The sequence below is a fragment of the Eupeodes corollae genome, chromosome 2 (assembly GCF_945859685.1).
Source record: "Eupeodes corollae chromosome 2, idEupCoro1.1, whole genome shotgun sequence".
NCBI lineage: Eukaryota > Metazoa > Arthropoda > Insecta > Diptera > Syrphidae > Eupeodes > Eupeodes corollae.
The window spans coordinates 95041707-95059952 of NC_079148.1; the positions used below are offsets into that span (position 1 = coordinate 95041707).

General features: G+C 38.4%; 1 protein-coding gene across 2 annotated transcripts; it reads right to left on the reverse strand.

Moving 5' to 3' along the window:
- Positions 1–7440: 7440 nt before the first annotated feature.
- Positions 7441–17063, reverse strand: LOC129947637 (hsp90 co-chaperone Cdc37). 2 transcript variants are annotated; one of them, XM_056058272.1, is made up of 5 exons: positions 17001–17063; positions 16861–16942; positions 8743–8943; positions 8023–8682; positions 7441–7964 (listed from the first exon to the last, which is right to left on the reverse strand). In XM_056058272.1, exons 2-5 carry the CDS (start codon positions 16891–16893, stop codon positions 7713–7715), a joined length of 1146 nt encoding a protein of 381 aa, XP_055914247.1. In that variant the 5' UTR covers positions 16894–16942; positions 17001–17063; the 3' UTR covers positions 7441–7712. The 2 variants fall into 2 exon arrangements, with proteins under 2 accessions (XP_055914247.1, XP_055914248.1); XM_056058273.1 differs by having other exon boundaries at positions 16861–16936; positions 17000–17043.
- Positions 17064–18246: the final 1183 nt, after the last annotated feature.

An 18246-nucleotide genomic window follows, 5' to 3' on the forward strand; every position in this document is an offset into this window, starting at 1 on the left:
ATTTGTAAGGCAATTAAAAGAACTAAAGTGCGGTAAATAATAAATTAGATCCTATTCTGGCCTTAGAACGCTTATTGATTAATGTTAATTTTTAGATAACGAGCAAGCTCATTGCGTTTAAGATTGAAATTGATGTCAAATTAACTATGGATCTTTTTAAATTTATACTTTAAATAAAATCTACATATTTTGGCTTGGTAGTTGTTCATCTATCTAGCTTCTCGATAATGATTTTTTAGGCTTCTAAGTTTTCATTTCAGGTAAATATAGCCCAACAAGTTGAGAAGGTTGAGAGCCTGCAATTTTAAGTAGATATTCTTCTTACCGAAAGTGAATTGAACAAGACATGTCCAGTCGTATCGAGAAAGCAAAGACAAGGTTTGGCAGTAGCTTAAACAAAAACCATTGCAGAAATTTTCGACTAGTGTTTTTTTACGGAAGTAGCAAGTTTTCGCAGAAAACTATAAAACTTCATTAATAAATGTCTACGAAACATTTGAAGTCTTTTTTAGACCAAACACAGAACTTTACAGAAAAATGGGCTGTTATTGCCCAAGAATTTCTTATCTTTCCAAAGAAGAGTTCAAGACAATCCTCGTTGAGGCGTCTAGTTAAAATTGATTTGAAGTCTAATTGTTTTAGATGCTGCCATAAGGGAGAAAATGAAAATATATTTAATAGCCAGCTGTAAATCAAACTGAACTTATTTGTCATGTCTATACCTTTTTTAGCTTTTAATTTGGATTGTTTAAAAAAAAAAGTTACGTTTTCAAAAAGAACTCTTCTTACTACTGCCTTTGTTGAAACCCTTTCTTCATATTTTGAGGCTGTCTTACTTCCGATGTGTTGATTAAGTCAAAACAATTTATCAAACATTAAGACGAACTCGGCTGTAGTGGTTACTGTTTTGCATTCAGTTCCAGATTTGGAATCAGAAGCTGTTTTCGACTTTTCAAAATTCGAGCCTTCATTATTAACAAAGTGAACTATAACCAGACAACTTTCTCGCAGCGCATATATATATTGAATGCCACTTTTGCAAGAAGACTTTCCAAAGTAATATGCGGTCTCATGAGTCCAAAGAACTGCAACTTCTTGAACATTGATTCCGACTACGTTTGTTGGGGAGTATTGAGAACGAAGTTCCAATTCACCGTAATTTTCAAGACCAATTATTGTATCGTTTGGTCTATTATAGTGTAGATGGGCTTTAAATGCCACTTCATCAATGGCAATTGAGCAAAATTTATACATTTTAGGATATTGGCTAACTTTGAGCTAAAGGCTTTTAACGTTGAATTAAACGTTACTTACAGCCTTCAGCCAATGAGGAATGAATTTGTTTAGAGTGGAAATGTAAGAAAGAGATAAGATCGGGCAAAAAAAATACAAAATATATAGAAAGAGCAGCTTTGTCATACAAAGCAAAAGTACCTTCTTTCTTTAAATTTTATAAACTTATTCAAACAATTCTTTGGACTTGATTATTTGGCATTGTAGGATTTCGATCTAACTTTTTAGCAGTTTTGAAGTCGTTTTATTTCAGCTCTCAACTCTAAAATTTCGGACACGAATTGCTTTTTCGTGTTCTTTTTGCATTAGTTTAATTTTATCCTCAAAAGCGTTTAAATGTCTATAAGTTTAATTTTGTTTGGGGTTTTATTCCTTAGATACTCACATGCTTGAGTTTGAGTGCTGCTGAACGAAATTTGATTTTCTTCAATTAGACTTGAATTTTCAAAGTTTTTTCTCCACAAAAAGCTTCAGACGGTTAAACTGAGGCTTCTGTTGAATAGACTACTAAGAAATCATCGAACTCATGTCTTACAAAGGAATCGATTTCTTCAACGCTCAGGTTAGGCCTAAAACATATTTTTATCCTATTTCTATGCGTCATGCCTGAAAGTGTGTTTCGTAAACTTTCGTTTTTAAGTAGTTTTTGGAGGCCTAAATTCAATCACCAAATTTCTCTACTGATGATTAAAAAAATAATGTTAATACCTAATAACCAGAAAAAAAACCTTGAAGCAGCACCTTCAATTTTTCAATATCCTTTTTTAAACATGAACAGTGTTATTTTATCCTTGTTTTTAAAGGTTCTTAAACAAATTTAATAGAAACTATTGAAAATTTGCACGATTTGTTTCTTGATTCTTTAAAGAAAATTTGTGCTGCGTTGTTGTAAAAATATTAGCAGACTAACGAATCACAGGATTGAATCAATTATTTGCTATAAAATAGATTATTTATTATAAAATAGATTATAATGTAGAGTTATTGTTTTTTTTTTCAATCCTAATATACCAATCCTAATATGCCTCAGCGCCATAAATGAGAACCGGGATGATGAGTGTCTTATAGATGGTAATTTTACATGCTCGAGAGAGAACTTTACTTCTCAATTGCCTTCTAAGTCCAAAGAAGCAGCGATTTGCAAGAGTTATTCTTCGTTTGATTTCAGGGCTGGTGTCGTTGTCTGTATTAATAGCGGTGCCTAGGTAGACAAAGGCCTTAACTACCTCAAAATTATAGCTGTCCATGGTGACGTTTTGTCCAAGACGTCGTCGTTCAGTGCCCTCATTGACCACTAAACCCATCTTCTTCGCTTCCATCGCAATGCTCAAAAACGCTCCACTGACATCACGCTTTGATCTTCCAATTATGTCAATATTATCTGCGTATCCGAGTAATTGTATGGACCTTTGGAAGATTGTGCCTCTAGTGTTGACGGTTGAGTTTTGCACAATTCTTTCCAGAACGATGTTGAAGAAGTCCCATGACAGTGCATCGCCTTGTCTAAAACAAACCTTTTTTGACATCAAATGCATCGGTGAGATCTTTTCCGACCTTGATAGAGCAGCGTGCATTCTCCATCGTCATTCTGCACAAACGGATAAGTTTGACAGGGATGCCAAAACTAGACATTGCTCGGTAGAGCTCTTCCCTATAGATGATGTCATACGCGGCTTTAAAATCGATAAAGAGATGGTGGGTATCGATTTGAAGCTCCAAGATCTGTCGTAGTGTGAATATTTGGTCGATAGTGGACTTTCCTGGTCTGAAGCCACACTGATAAGGACCAATCAGGTTGTTGACGAATGGCTTCAGACGTTCACATAATACGGCAGAGAGGATCTTATACGCAATTTTAAGGAGACTGATGCCTCTGTAGTTGGCGCAGTTTAGAGGGTTTTTTTTACCTTTTGGTAAAATTTACGAACCTCATTCCTGTTGTGACATCCCTCTATCTCCTCGATCGCGCGCTTCTCATGCTCTCTTTTTTTCCGTCTAAGAAGCCGGTGTTCCTTTCTCCTCTTCTGCTCGTAGAGCTTGCGAGCAGCTCTAGTCTTTTTGTGCAGCGCCGTTTTGTATGCCTCTTGTTTCGCTGCGTGCGCTTGCCGGCATTCGTCGTCAAACCAGGGGTTTGACGACGAATGCTGCAAGGCAATGTTGCCACTGGTTTTCAATGCTTAATGCAGGAAGCATAGGACTCCTTAAGAGGTTATTAGAGACTCGATCGGAAAAGGACATGGCAGTCTCTGGCGATTGTAGCCGTCTAACGTCGAATCTTCTCACAGTACTTCCTTGTTTTGGCTTGGATCGGAATATCCGTAGCCGTACCTTGGCTACAACGAGGTAGTGGTCCGAGTCAATGATCGCCTCTCGGAATGTTCGGATATCCTGGATACTGGAGAAGTGTCGTGCGTCGATCGCAATGTAGTCAATCTGGTTGACGGTTGATTGATCAGGAGATTTCCATGTCCCCTTGTGGATATTAAGATGCGTGAACTGCGTACTAGCTACCAGAACGTCTCGCCCCGCAGCGAAATCGACCAGCCTGAATCCGTTGTCGGAGGTGGTGTCGTGCAGTCTGTATCTCCCGATTATGCCACCAAAGATGTCTTCTCTTCCTAGCTTGGCATTAAAATCTCCTAAGACAATTTTAATGTCATAGCCAGGGCACTGCTCATATGTCTTGTCCAAGAGCTCGAAGAACATATCTTTGGTGTCTTCATCTTTCTCCTCTGTTGGGGCATGCGCGGATATTAAGCTTATGTTGGCGAATTTAGCCTTGATGCGGATTGTCGTGATGCGCTCGCTCACACTGTTGAAACTCAAGACTTTTGGCCTGAGCCTGGATCCAACAACAAATCCACACCCAAATAGACGCTGTCTTTGTTCTCGGTAGCAGTCGCCGTAGTAGATATCGCAGTCTTTTAGTTTACGTTTGCCCGGTCCATCCCATCGCACTTCTTGGATGGCTGTAATATCTGCCTTGCAGCAGTTTAGGGCTTCCGCTAATTGTTCGGCTGCACGTGGTCTGTTAAGGGACCTAACATTCCACGTATATATCCGAAGTTCGTTGTCCTTATTTCGTTTGCGTGGGTTGTCAACAGTGAATCCGTCCGTATCCGAGGCTTGTTGGTGCTTCGAAACTATGATGTTTTTATGTGGCCAGGAAGTCACCCGACGGCACAACCCCCAACCTGGAGGGCCAGATCCTTAGTATAACTCCAAGGAAGGGGAGCCGGATAAACCGCTCCTTACAGGCCTGGGCTCCAAATATGTCGAAGAAGCCCTATAAGGTCTTCACTAAGTAGTTCAACCTTACTGGAACTGTAGACGCCACCGTTGATTCTATCTCGAGAATTCGTCCGCTGCCGCCTGGATAAGGAGAGGTGCCTTAGTGGAATCACCTCTCCCCCCTCTCTCGTTTGCTGCCCCCAACAACTTTCCACTGGGGTTGGAACCCAATCTCCAGTTGAGGTACTAGGCACCCGATGTTCACCGCGGCGAGGTGAGAGTAAGAGTTGATAGACAGAGGTGGGTTTTGAGAAAAACCTGTGGACGCTTGTGTCCTCTTGAATGCACATGTCTACCATTTGAACATCGACAGTTTTCTTACAAGAAATTAAAAAAAAAAAACCTACAAAAAAAAAATCGAAAATCAATTTTGAACCTACTTTTGTTAATTATTTTTATAGGGTTTTTTTTTTAGTTTTCTTACAAGAAATTGAAAACCTAAAAAATAATTAACAAAAGTAGGTAAAAATTGATTTTCGACTTAAATATCTCTTCCAAACTTTGAGATTTTGGCTTGAATATAATTTTATCTTATGATAAATATTGTTTTGAACATTCGATAAAATTTTTTTAAAAATCGAATTGAAAGTTTCGTAACAAAGAATAAAAACCATAGGCGTTTTTAAAAGTTCGCAAACATTGATTTTCGACTCAAATGTCTTTTCAAAAATAAAAAATATTGGTTTCAAAGTTATTTTATCTTCCTTAAATCCAAAAGTTCGTTTTTTCATAAAACATAAAATCTACAAAAAACAGTACGAACATTTGGTAAAAATGATGTTCGGTTCTCGATATCTCAAATATATACCAATGAAGGCATTGACTTCAAATTAATATCATTCATCCAATTTCTATTTGTTTATATTAGAAATAAAAACTTTTAAGATATGCTACTAAAATTGGTTAATCACTAAAAAATCTCGTTGACAAAAATAGATTTTGAAATCAAACTATTTCATCGTATACAAAATATTGTTATTAGTTTTAATTTTTTTTAGAATAACACAATTCACAAATTTTTTAACAAAACACGAAAACCTAGAAAGCTTTTAAGCAAGACAAATTGACGGACAGGATCGGAAGTTATGTGTACTTAATCTAAATGTACTAAATATTCTTCTACTTGAACGTCTTACTTGTCCAGTTGTAGAATCTCGAAAATTTTCTCCAGATTAGTCCTGAAACTAAAGGACGTTCTTATCCCTCAACCTATCCAAAATCCCACATAAACAAGGCACACAAGCCAACGCTTATGTCCCTAACTACTCCCACCCCACCTCCCACGTTGTAATGGCGAAAAAGCTAGACAGTGTTTCTCTCTCCGGTGCTCCTTCCCACCTTAGGTAACCTAACTTATTTGATGTTTACCGATCCTAATCATTTCCTTCATATCAGAAGGATGTTCTTAACATCAACTGACTCTTTACCCTATCTCTTCCTTTCCAACCACCTCTTATTATTGGGCTGGATCTAAGGTGTTAAACGACCCGTGCTGATGATCAGACTGGCTATGGGCCCAATTCAAAAATAGCTCAGTCTCTAACGGAGTATCCGGATACCTGGCGACCTCCAGATTAACTAGCCTTATCTGCATAATGCGAATCTCTGAAATACGAACAACAAAAAAAGAAAAAATAATGAGACCGGTGTCTCTTCAAGTCCGGGTTGTAATTTGGCGTGAAAGCCTGTTGCCGTATCTCCTGCTGCCAGCACAGAGAAGGGAGTAATAGCAATGCCTGGACCCTCTTCTGCTGTTGGTAGCAACGAGAGTAGGAAGGCAGCGATACCTCATTCTAGTAGTGGGAGAGTTGTGAATAATGGTCCTACCACTACTACTGAGAGTACATCCAGAAATGGAAAGGAAAACTCTCGAAAAGCCTATACAAACAAAGGCGGCAAGCTGCAAGAATCCTAAAGGGCTCTGGTGAATCATTGGAGGCTGGAAGAACACCGCAGCAAACCGCTCGTGTTGAATGGGAAAACAGTGTTCTTGCTGCAGGACCGGGAAAGACTTTACGTCTAAAAGAGAAAGGTCTTTTGAGGGGGCCGTACCGAAAAACGTCCTCGTGTGCACAACACCAGCACTCCCCATAAAAAAACAAGCCAGTTTCAGTGAAGTCACGAAGCGCAGAGTTATTGTTGCGGTCATTGACAGGATCGATGATGATGGCACAATATCGGCTGATCGTTGGCAGCTGGTCAAGGTTAAGCTCTGGGTGGCTTTTTAAGAATTTTAAAAGGGCTTCCAAGACACTAGAGTTAAAGCGATCAAGGTGCTTTCTATCTTTAAGCAGATCGCATATAAACTCGATAATAGGTATCATAACCGGACACTGTCTAATAGCAAAGCACGCCATGCGGCTAGGCGTATTCTCAAATGACTTTTGCAGAAGCTGTATAGAAGAGGAGGAAACAGTCTTGCACCTTCTCTGTACATGCCCTGCTCATATTGGCATAATACGCCTCTCACGTTTCGTAAGGGACTCAAATGGTTCAATTGAGCTTAGGAGGAAACCTCAAGATTCATGTGGTATCACAATGGGCTAATAAACTGGCCTAAGTGTCCGATCCATTACGGAAAGCCACTCAAACCTAACCTGCTTAATATTGAAAAAAATATGAAATTCTATTTAAAAATTAATATAAATATTAAATATGTTAGAAGTCGTCTATTTAACAAAATACCTTGACATAAAAACAAGGTGCCCTGGCTCTCAGGGTAGGAAAAGTGCGCTCCAAATATGAGTAGGGTTCTGTGGTTAACAAGTTTGTTGCTTTGATAATCTGTTTCAATAAATTCAATTTGGAAACAAAAAATGACATCACCAAAAAGAGAAAACGAAACAAAAACTACTCTTTTCTTTTTGAAAATATTGCCAAGCGAATGGACAATAAGGATTTTTATTTTTCTTGTTTTGAATCCTTTCAAGAGAAGCTTTTCTTATTACTATTTACATTCAAAAGAAAAAAAAATAAATTGAAGAACATTCCAAAATAATTTTAGTGAAAGGTTTTTGCATGATTTTTTGTTTGTTTTGTTTGAGTAGCTGTAGCTGGGATGGATGAACAGGAGTTGTTCTTAAAATATGGAGAAAGTGTTTTTCGTTTTATGAAGAGCGTGCAGTTCATCAGTCCAAGTCGTCAGTACTTACTCCTGCATATGTCGGTTCTTCTGCGGCGGCGGATTCTTTCTTATCTTTGGCATCTGCGAATTTTGCCTCTGTCTCTTCGGTTTCGCCATCTTTTGCGCCACCCTCTGGCAGCCACAGGCCCGAATCGACACATCTCTTTATGTGATGTCGGGCTTCATCTTCGGGCATTTTCGCAATTGTTGCCTGTAGTAAGGCGATATCTCGTGATTCAAAGCAAACTTTCAGTTCCTAAAATGAGAATTTCATGAAAAACTAGAATCATGAAAAGTTGATCATATAAACTTACATCAGGTAGCGATTCAAAAACTTCAACCGGATCCAATCCACCTGGGCCAAGACGAGCCTTTCGATCTTCTTCCTCCTGTTCGGCTACCGCTTCAGCAATTTTCTCCAGTGCCCGCTTGCGAACACGCTCCTTGAATCCCTCGATCTCACTCTCAAATTGCTGACGATACTCGGGTATGCAGTCCTGGATTTTCGAGAAGAACGAGCCAACGCATGCGCGAGGATCAACGTCCAGCTGTTTGGACAACTCCAGAATGTATTGCATGCAAATGCATTGATGTGCCACATGTGACATCAACTCATGCTTCTCTTCCATTTCCAAATTAATCGACCAAATGACCAAATAATTTCCGGTTTCTTCGCAAACCAGTTGATGGTGTTCCTGGAGGAATCTCTTGGAATCATCGTATTTGCGAAGCATTCCAAATTGTTTTAAGAGTTTCTCATTTTCTTTGACGAAATTCTTCATTCTGTTTTCGCGTTCTTCTTCTGAGAGACCATCTAATTCGGCTTTAGTTGGTTTCTTATTGATGACGGTTTTTTGGAAGCCCGGTTTGCTAATGGTGTCCACATTCCACGGTGTTTTTTTCTCCTTCTTTCTTAAGTCGTCTTCTATTCTCGCGATTTCTCTTCCTTCTTCTTCGATTTTTTCAAGTTCTTTCTGAAAGTTTTAAATATTTAAATTGTATATTTTTGTAAATATCAATTGGTTGTTGTTTACCTTAAGATCATCCAATTCACCTTTTTCTTTGATTTTTTGTTTAACTTCTAACAACCGTGATTTTTGAGAGTTTTTACGCTTTTCGAATTCACTCTTTTCGCGATCCATTTCTTCCATACGTTCTATGCGGGCCTGATGACGCCATCTGAATAGCGATGGTGTGTCGATGTTTGGATGTGTTTCATCTTCATCATCGGAAATCTAGAAAATTAAAATGAAAAACCATTGAATTAGCACTTTTTTCTGAGATGAGTTCCGCCCGACGATGCAAGGCAAACCCTTTGGTTGTCCCTTGTACCCACAACTTAGAATTCAGCAGAATTATGTGTTAATGCTTGAGAAGCAGAAATGACGTAATACGAGCTAGTAGGGATGTGTTTTGCAACACATTTACTTTAGTAGATTATGCGTATCCTTAGAGACGCCGCACTGTACAGTGCGCATAGAAGACACTGTTATTGTTGGAAAGCAAAATCCCGAAAAAGTCACGAATAAATCCATCCGCCGGATCTTGCTTTGTGGGATTACAAAATCGAATGATCCATTTTTAGAAGAAAATTTTTGTTAAGGGATGATGTTTGATTTTTCGTATTTGGAGTAAGTGTTTTATGAGAAAATGGAATCATTGGTACATAGTTCTTTTGAAATGAACATCCCAATATTATTACAGTCAATCGGGAAAGCTACAGTGCCGTGCATTCAATTAGAAACGCTTTTCAGGTCAAACTTCAACTTCCGATTATTATTGTGTTATTTAAATAAATGCGGCCATCTTTTTTTTCTTTTACTTTGAAATCTAGCCAACTTCACTATAAAATCATAATAGTAACATAGGGCACCGTTATTTTTTCATTTAAGAAAGCAAAAAGCACAAAACCACAAAATCGATCGTGCACATAATTAGAAACGAACATTATTTTGAGACTTTCAAGATTAAAAACTTATATTTGGGCATTGTAAGTTTCACGTTTGTATCTAGTTTTTTTGGAAAATTGAATTTTAATTGTTTATTTAGGTCATCAAAATGGGGACTCGACGTCAAATTTTGAGCCATCATAAAGAAGGAAAACCTTATAGGAAGGTGGTATTTAATGCTGTTCAATATTTCAAAGAAAAATTCCACGAAAGCCGAGACTAAAGTCAACTTCTCATAGAGAAGATGCAATAATTGTTCGTGAAAGCAAAAAAAAAAAATACTTTTGCAACTGCAAGGGAAATTAGGAGGGCAGTGTTTGGTGAAGCAGATAGTGGACCGTCTGTAGACACTGTCAAAAGAAGGTTGCACCAAGCTGGACTCTTGGGGCGCATAGCAAGGAAAAGCCATTACCGACTGAACGTCACAGAAAGGCCCGCTTGGCTTTTGCTAAAAAATATAAGCACTGGACGGTCGATCAGTGGAAACATGTGCTTTTTTTGGATGAAACAAAAATTAATAGGATTAATTCTGATGGAAAATCTTGTGTTCGCCGTCCGAGATCCCAAAGTACACTCGCCCCATTGTCAAGCATGGTAATGGCAGTATTATAATCTGGGGAGCAATGACAATCAAAAAAATTGAGGGTCATATGGACAGGATTCAATATTGCAGAACTCTTGAGATTGTTATGGAGCCGTACGCGGAAGGAAACCTACCGATAGTATGGAAACTTCAACAAGACAACGAAGCACACGGCCAGTTTTTGGACTGGGAAAGCTCTACGCCCAGAAGATTGCAGTGCATAGTTTTTTAAACGTGGTTATTTGAAGAAATATTAAACAATATTTAGTAAAAAATAGTAAAATTCAGGAAAGAGTTAAAAAAAGCTACAGCGGCTCTTTTCCTTTGCAAGAAAGCCATAGGAAGCAAATGAGGTTTTCAACCTAGCATAACCTACTGGCTATACACATCGGTCATCCGACCAATACTTATGTACTGGGTTGCAGTATGGAGGACTGCACTAGAGAAAGTTACATACTACGACAAACTCAGCAGAGTCCAACGCACTGCATTTCCCTGTATAAGCAGGGCATTGAGAACCACACCCCCAGCAGCGTTAGACACTCTCCTCATCTGACACCCCTCGACATCTTCAGCAAACAAGTGGCGTGATGTCAATGGGGCTTTGGTGAGTATTGAGGCAAAACGAAGAATAACTCTTGCTAACTGCTGTTTCTTTGGAATAAGAAAGCAATTGAGTAGCAAAGCCCGCTCTCGAGGGTCCAGTGTCGCTATATAAGACCCTTATTATCCCTATCCTACTATATGGTGCAGAAAAGTGGATGAAAGCACCTTGGGTCGTTTCGAGAGAAAAGTTCTTCGTGTGATCTACGGTCCCTTATGCATAAAAGGGGAGTTGAGAAGAAGGGCTGTACAGCGACGTAGACTTAGCCAGAAGGGTAAAGGTCCAACGACTAATATGGCTGAGTCACGTAGAGCGTAATGCTTCGCCTCGAAAAGTCTTCAAATCCACACCCACAGGACAGCGCAATAGAGGAAGACCGGAAAGTGACCTCACCTCACTTGGAGCGCGAAACTGTAGACATCTAGCCTGGGACCGAGCTAAATGGTGAAATTTGTTGGTGAGGCCCAAGTTCACATAGATTGTAGCGCCACCTTTATTAAGTAAGTAAGTAACTACGCCATTAAGAATTTGCTGCATGCTAGTTTTTTTTTATAATTCACAAGCACTCAAGGGGTTATTAGTACCCTTTATATGTTTATATTTAAACACAGTGCGAGCGTTAGGAAAATAGGGAAGGATTTAAAAGGAGATAACGGTGCACATCTACCTTAAAGTTGAGAACATCAAAATGAGGGAAAAAACAGAGTTGGCCAAAGCATTTCACATTCTCGAAGAATCTCTATACTATACTAGACAGTACGCCCGAAATTGAGCTCAAGGGTAAACTGATGAGCATTCCGAGAAGTGCGAGTATTACGGCTGAATAGTTTAAGGGTGGAGGATGCAACTGGCTAATTCGACAGAACATTGTTTGTAAAAATATCGATAAAACAACGAAAGCGATGTAAATGTTTCCATTATAGTTCTGTCGCCTATCATTTTTAAAGCCATTTTTTGAATTCCATCCAAGAGATTTAAACTTGTTTTAAGGGCACCTGCCTAGATATGCGAATTATATTTAAGCTTTGGACGGATGAAAGCTTTGAAGATTATAGCCAGATCAGAAGGGCTGACAAGTTTCTTGCATCGTCGGAGAAATCCTATCGAATATGTGATCATTCCATAAGAGGTGATCTGTAATACACATCGAGTACTGATAGTTGATTGGTTTCCTGGATGCAAGTGCCACTCATAGATAGTGGCATCGGAGGTGCGTTACTCTTTATAGACAGGTGACAGCATTGAGTTTTCGAAGCATTAAATTCTACACGGTTTTTGATTCCCCATTGGACAATGCAGTCAAGATCAGAACTTAATGAGCTTATCATACGCTGCCGTTGAAGTTCGACATCCGAAGGACAAGGATGTGAATCTAGAAACGAATATGAAAAGATGAGTTCACTGTCGTCGGCGAAACAGTTTAATGGATTAGAATTGACAGACAAAAGATCGTTTATGAATATAAGAGGGAATCAATACGGAGTCGTGGGGGACACCAGCATTTATTTTATGAATTTTAGACTTGAAACCATCTAATACAACTTATATTGAACGGTTAGAAAGGTAATTTCTAATCCAACGAAGAACAGATTCATCAATACCAAAAGCACGCATTTTCGATAAGAGAGCTTGGTGCCAAAATCTATCAAATGCTTTTGAAATATCAAGTGTAATAATCTTATCTTCTCTAAAACGATGTAAAGATTTGTACCACTATTCGGTGAGATGAACCATGAGATCACCAGTGGACCTATTGCTACGAAAGCCATACTGTCGGTCATTAAGAAGCTTTCGATCTTCCAGATATTTCTTGAGCTGATAATTAATCAGCGTTTCCATGACCTTGGAAAGAAGGGACGTAAGTGAATTTGGACAATAGTTTGGAGAGGAGGAGGATTCGTCTTTTTTAGGGACAGGATGGACAAATGCAGTTTTCCATCTACTCGGGAAGAGATCTGTAGAATAGGCCAGATGAAAAGGCTTACGCAGTTGTTTTGCCAGCGTTGAACAACACCTCTTCAGAACGAAAGATAGGATATACCATCTGGACCAGAGTATTTGTGTATGTCAAGGTCTTTCAGTATTCTTGCAACTGTGCTGCAAGAAAATTGGCTTAATCTATCGAGCTTACATAGGGAATGTCATTGTGGACAAGCGATAGAACCGAGGATGACGTGGTGTTTCGTACGTCTTTACAAATGACCAGCAATTTTTACTACCTTTGGGATATTGTAGTATTTTTTGCCTTAATTTCTGATCATTCAAAAATTTGGTTCGTCGAATATGACCATTACAGGTCTTTCTAGCTTGTTTCAACTTATTTCGATTTTCCTCAGTCGGGTTGGCTTTATAACAACGGAAACTTACATTTCTGAACCTAATAAGATAAAATTTCTCATTCCACAAAGAATTAAATTTGTTACCATATCTGCGCTGGAATCCACGTCACTATCGAGGAAGCATAGCGACCAGTTAAAGTTCATGAAGAATTCATTAAGACCGCCCCAGTTGGTTTCCTCATATTGCCAAACGATTCTCATAGTAGTTTTTTCTTTAAATGAGAATTTTGCAGATATACAGCCTGATGTGCCTAGAGGCGGTAATTCACTGATTGTGTATTTATTAGGGTCAGAAGTAAGAAACAAGTCTAGGTGTTAGCGGATTGACCTGCAACGTCAGGGATTCTAGTTGGATCATCGCAGCAAAGATCTCAACCTTCCGGTGTTGAGTGGCAAGAATGGTGTACATTGAAATCGCCCGCAATGACGATTTCAATGTGAGGATAATGGGCAATAATTCTTTGAATGGAGTCAGACAGAGCATCAAATTCGTTAAAAGTTGAATTTCTGTCCAGATTTAAACTTTTATATAAAAAAACATGCGTGGATGATGTGCTTATTTACCGTACATTTTAACCACATGAAATTAAAGTTTGTGTTAGAGCACAAACCATATTGTGGATGAAATTGGTACGCAACATCATTTCTTATATACATGGCTAATTCATGATGACACTAAGTTATACCTATTTGGATTAACTTCAGAACGATCGGAATCTTCACTTATTTGAGTGTCACGTCACTCAATGGTAAAACAGCTGGCCTGTTTGATGCAGTGTGGACATATGTACAAAATGCCATGATCCTGGCTATATTAATGCTTGGCCTACATGAGATTGCCTTCTTAGATATAGAAGGTACATTTAACAATGTCGACACATCTGCAATTCAACGTGTATTGACATCTCTGAAGGTAGATAAGTCGATCAGCGAATTGATTAATCAGATGCTGATAAGCAGGATTATCAATTCAAAACTGGGCGATTTTACTGCACAAAGAGGTGTCAGCAGAGGAACGCCACAAGGTGGTTTCCTATCCCCTCTCCTTTGGAACTTGATAAATGAATTACTAATTACTCTAGAAAGAGAGGGATACAGAGTGTTTGCTTATGCGGACGATGTTGCTATTGCAGTAACGGGTAAACATCCCAATATACTAAAAGAACTCTTACAAAACGCTTTAACTAAGCTCATCAGATCGGCAAATCGGTGTTAATCCACAAAAAACCGACCTTGTCCTCTTCACAAGGAAATACAAAGTCCCACTCATTGAATCTCCCCTTATAAACGGCGTACCACTTAAATTCTCTGAACAAGCAAAATACTTGGGTCTCATTTTGGACAAGAAACTAAGTTGGAAACCTAATATTCAAGAGAGAATAAACAAGGCCACAGTAACCCTGTTCTCCTGTGACTATACCTCACAGGTCTTCTTGGGAGATTACATCATTTTTGAACGATGATCCTATAAACTTTTATACAGACGGATCAAAAACGGAGGATGGGGTTGGTGGAGGCGTATACTCAGATAGACTAAACTTAAGTCTCTCCTTTCGTCTACCCGATCATTGTAGCGTCTTCCAAGCTGAAATCCTGGCTCTAAAAGAAGTCCTATCATGGCTTAGAGAAAACGTTATATCAACTAATGATATAGGCATCTACTCGGATAGCCAAGCTGCGTTAAAGTCCCTAGACTCTGTCTCCATTAACTCACTAACAGCCCTAAATTGTCGATTATCTCTTACGGAGATGGCTACGCAGTTCAACATTCTTCTTTTCTGGGTGCCGGGCCATAGAGACATTCCAGGAAATTGCAAAGCTGACAAACTTGCAAAAAGCGGAACAACTTTACCTCTACTTAGCTACATGTAAACTCATGCTAGAGCAAGATACCATAGAGAAAACAAACTGCAGGTGGAATAACACCAATACCTGTTTAGCGACTAAACTAATTTGGCCTAATCTTAGAGCCAGGCGCTCAAAACAATCAATCTCTTTGAGTAGATTGCACATTAGTTATTGGTGTCCTGACTTGACACTGCTGGAGCCCCTGCAAATGATTTTTGTAGGAGTTGCATAGACGAGGAGGACACAATCTCTCATCTTCTGTGCACATGCCCTGCCTTATCACAAAGACGTAGAATCCACCTTAGAGACTACTACTTCAACGATACCAGCGATCTAAAAAATTCTGACATTATTTGTCTCCTACGCTTCATTCGGAGCTCCAATTTGTTCGACGAGTTAAGCTGATCAACTGATCCCTGTGGTATCACAACGGACCATACTTTGGTCTAAGTGGGTTGGACTTCCCAACCAACAGCCACTTTAACCTAACCTACATAAATAGTGAGAAAGATACAACTTTCTTTTTAAAAATGCATGCAAATTAATATACAATTTAAATTAAAGTCGTTTAATTGGCTGCCGAGGCTCTGTTTGCGCCATTCTGTCATCTAAAACTTCGAAACCTTTTTGGTGGTTTGGACTGCAGCTCAAGCTTGTCTTGGATTACATTGGCCTTAATTGCTTGAATTTTACCTAAAAACGATCGCATGTTAGTGAAGGACTATTGAAATTACCAAGTCGGCTCTGGTAGAGTGCCCCATCTTGCACGCACCAAATGGCGTCTACGTGTTTAATTTTTAAAATTGGTAAACATGTTTCTGATGCTCACTGTTATTTCTATCCTCATTTTCGAGGAAAAATGGCTTAAAAAAAGTCAACTCAACTAATCCAAGCTATCACTCTCTGTGGTTCTCAACAATAAGGTTTTGATTTGTGGCCCTCAACAACTTTATTTGAATACAATACAGCATCTTTAAAACCTAAAATACAAGGCGATAGCTAAACGGCTAGACCTTGTTTACGAATAAGACGAGTAATCTGACATCTATGTGCAGATCTCTCCCCATACTATTGCGAGATATGTTGAGCACTCTCGGCTCTGGTAGCCATATTCTCGTTTGTGTTTTCCTTACGCCAATAAGGAACATAACAGTCTCACGAATTTTTAACGCACGTGGTCGGTACTTCACTTCAAGCAAAACGTATTGTTTTGGGCCACACAGCGTTAAGAGATTCATAACAAAAGTGTGCCCCTTGTCATGATTTCGATCTGGGAAAGAACTGATCACTTAAAAACAAACCAATCGATATCCTAACCTGCTTAAGTTTATTAGAATAGGTTTATTTTAGTCAGTAAGACTATTCTAGCTTAGGTTGGATTCAATAAGAAACATCAACACTTTCTGGAGTAAGCCCTGAGGGACTAATGTTTGTGAGGCAATTTATCAGCCTTGTTCTTTTTTGTTTGGATTGACCAAGCTATTCTCTGATTTCGGATTTGAAGAAATTAAGGTTGCTTCTAACCTGACCTACATGCATACGTGACCCATTAACAAAATCTTTTTATATATAGAATGTTTTAATTATGAATATTAATGTCAAACGCAGGACTCTTGTATTTTCTTTTAATCGACATTTTGATTTTGCATTTGCCGGAAAATTGTTTTGGGTCTTGGTTGGTGACGCACTACAAATCATTCAAAGGCTTTAACCATCAAGCTTATGTTTTTTTTTATTTCAATAGAAATTATTACTTTCAAGTTAATACAAGAAATGTAATTCAAGTATCCTGAAAAATTTAATAAATACAATTAAAAATACCAACTTACTTCAATATCCTTCCATTTGCTGTAGTCTACCATTGTTTTAAATGTTGACTATTGTTTGCTTCTGGCCTCGAAAAATCTACAACTAGTTAGATTTTATTAGATTGATTTTTTTTTATAAAATATATTTTTGTAAAATTACTTTTTTTCACAGGAATTTTTAACTTTGTTCAGTCTGGAATTTTCTTTCTCGAATTTTTCGTTTCTTTTTTTTTAGGGATAAACCTAAACGAAACGTCAAACGTCAAAATGTGAGTTAATGAGCTATATTTTACATTTGATCTATAGGTGGCGCTACTAATTTCACACTGAACTTAATAGAAATGAATGTATTCAGACGATAACTTAAGTGTGGGACTGTGAATTCTGTCCGCCTGGATACGCATCGTTATCTTAGCTTTATAAATATGTATAAGAAATTATTCGAAAACAGCTGGTCAGATAGCCAAATGAATTTTGTTGGGAAACCTCCTTGTTTAAAGGCTCTTACAACGTCATTTGTTGTTGGGATAAACCCATGAATTAACGTAGCCGCGAAGAAAATAGTCCAAAAGGCGTTTAGTCGCACAAACGTGGCTGGCAATAGATTGCACTTTTTATCAAACTTACTCTTCAATAAATCGATTGTTAGGTGTGGCGCCCTGTGGCATCACCCTTCCCATTCGGTTATTCCAATTCATTTTTTTTATAGGAAGATGATTCTTTTTTGTTATTGAAGATGATTTTATTAAAAGCTTCAATTCTTGATCTTGCATTTGTGTAAACAAAAGCAAAAGTGAGAATTACCTCTGAAAATTGGAGTTAGCGCTCTCGAAGAAGCGATCACCGATTGCGAATATTGGTAGACATTTTTTATAATATGAAGGCGTGGATTATGATTGTTTGTGTTTTTTACCATGGTGAAAATGTTGAGTTTACTGAATAAATTGATAATGATATTTCGATGATTATTGAAAAGGTGTGCTACAAATTAAGTTCCACGATTTCAAGTTCGTAGTACCCATTGCGTGGTGGTTAGTGTGTAGGGCTGTCACACGAGATGTCTTGAGTTCAATCTCTTTCTGTGCTATCTTAAATAAAAAAAGTTTTCACGGGTATTGCCTCTTGCTGGGAATTGACAAATCCTCCAAGAGTAATGTTTGTCTCAAATTAGCCATTCGGGTTTGGCTTAAAACTGTAGGTCCCCTCGATTGAGAGTTGTAAGTCACTAGGCCCTAATTCTCAATGGACTGTGCGCCTAATTTATTTATTTTTGATTTCAAGTTCCTATTGGAAAACCCGATATATGAATATTCCATTGATTGCCTAAAAACATTTATTGCTCATTTATTTACTTGAAATATAATAGTACCAAGGGTCGATCGAATTGAATTTGTTTTTAAGATGATT

Excerpts from the sequence above, each read along its gene's own strand:
- LOC129947637 (XM_056058272.1), bottom strand. The coding sequence starts at position 16,893 with ATGGTAGACTACAGCAAATGGAAGGATATTGAA. Across the intron at positions 8,944-16,860 it reads GCAAATGGAAGGATATTGAA|ATTTCCGATGATGAAGATGA; the intron begins GTAAGTTGGTAT and ends TTAATTTTCTAG. Across the intron at positions 8,683-8,742 it reads GTGAATTGGATGATCTTAAG|AAAGAACTTGAAAAAATCGA; the intron begins GTAAACAACAAC and ends TAAAACTTTCAG.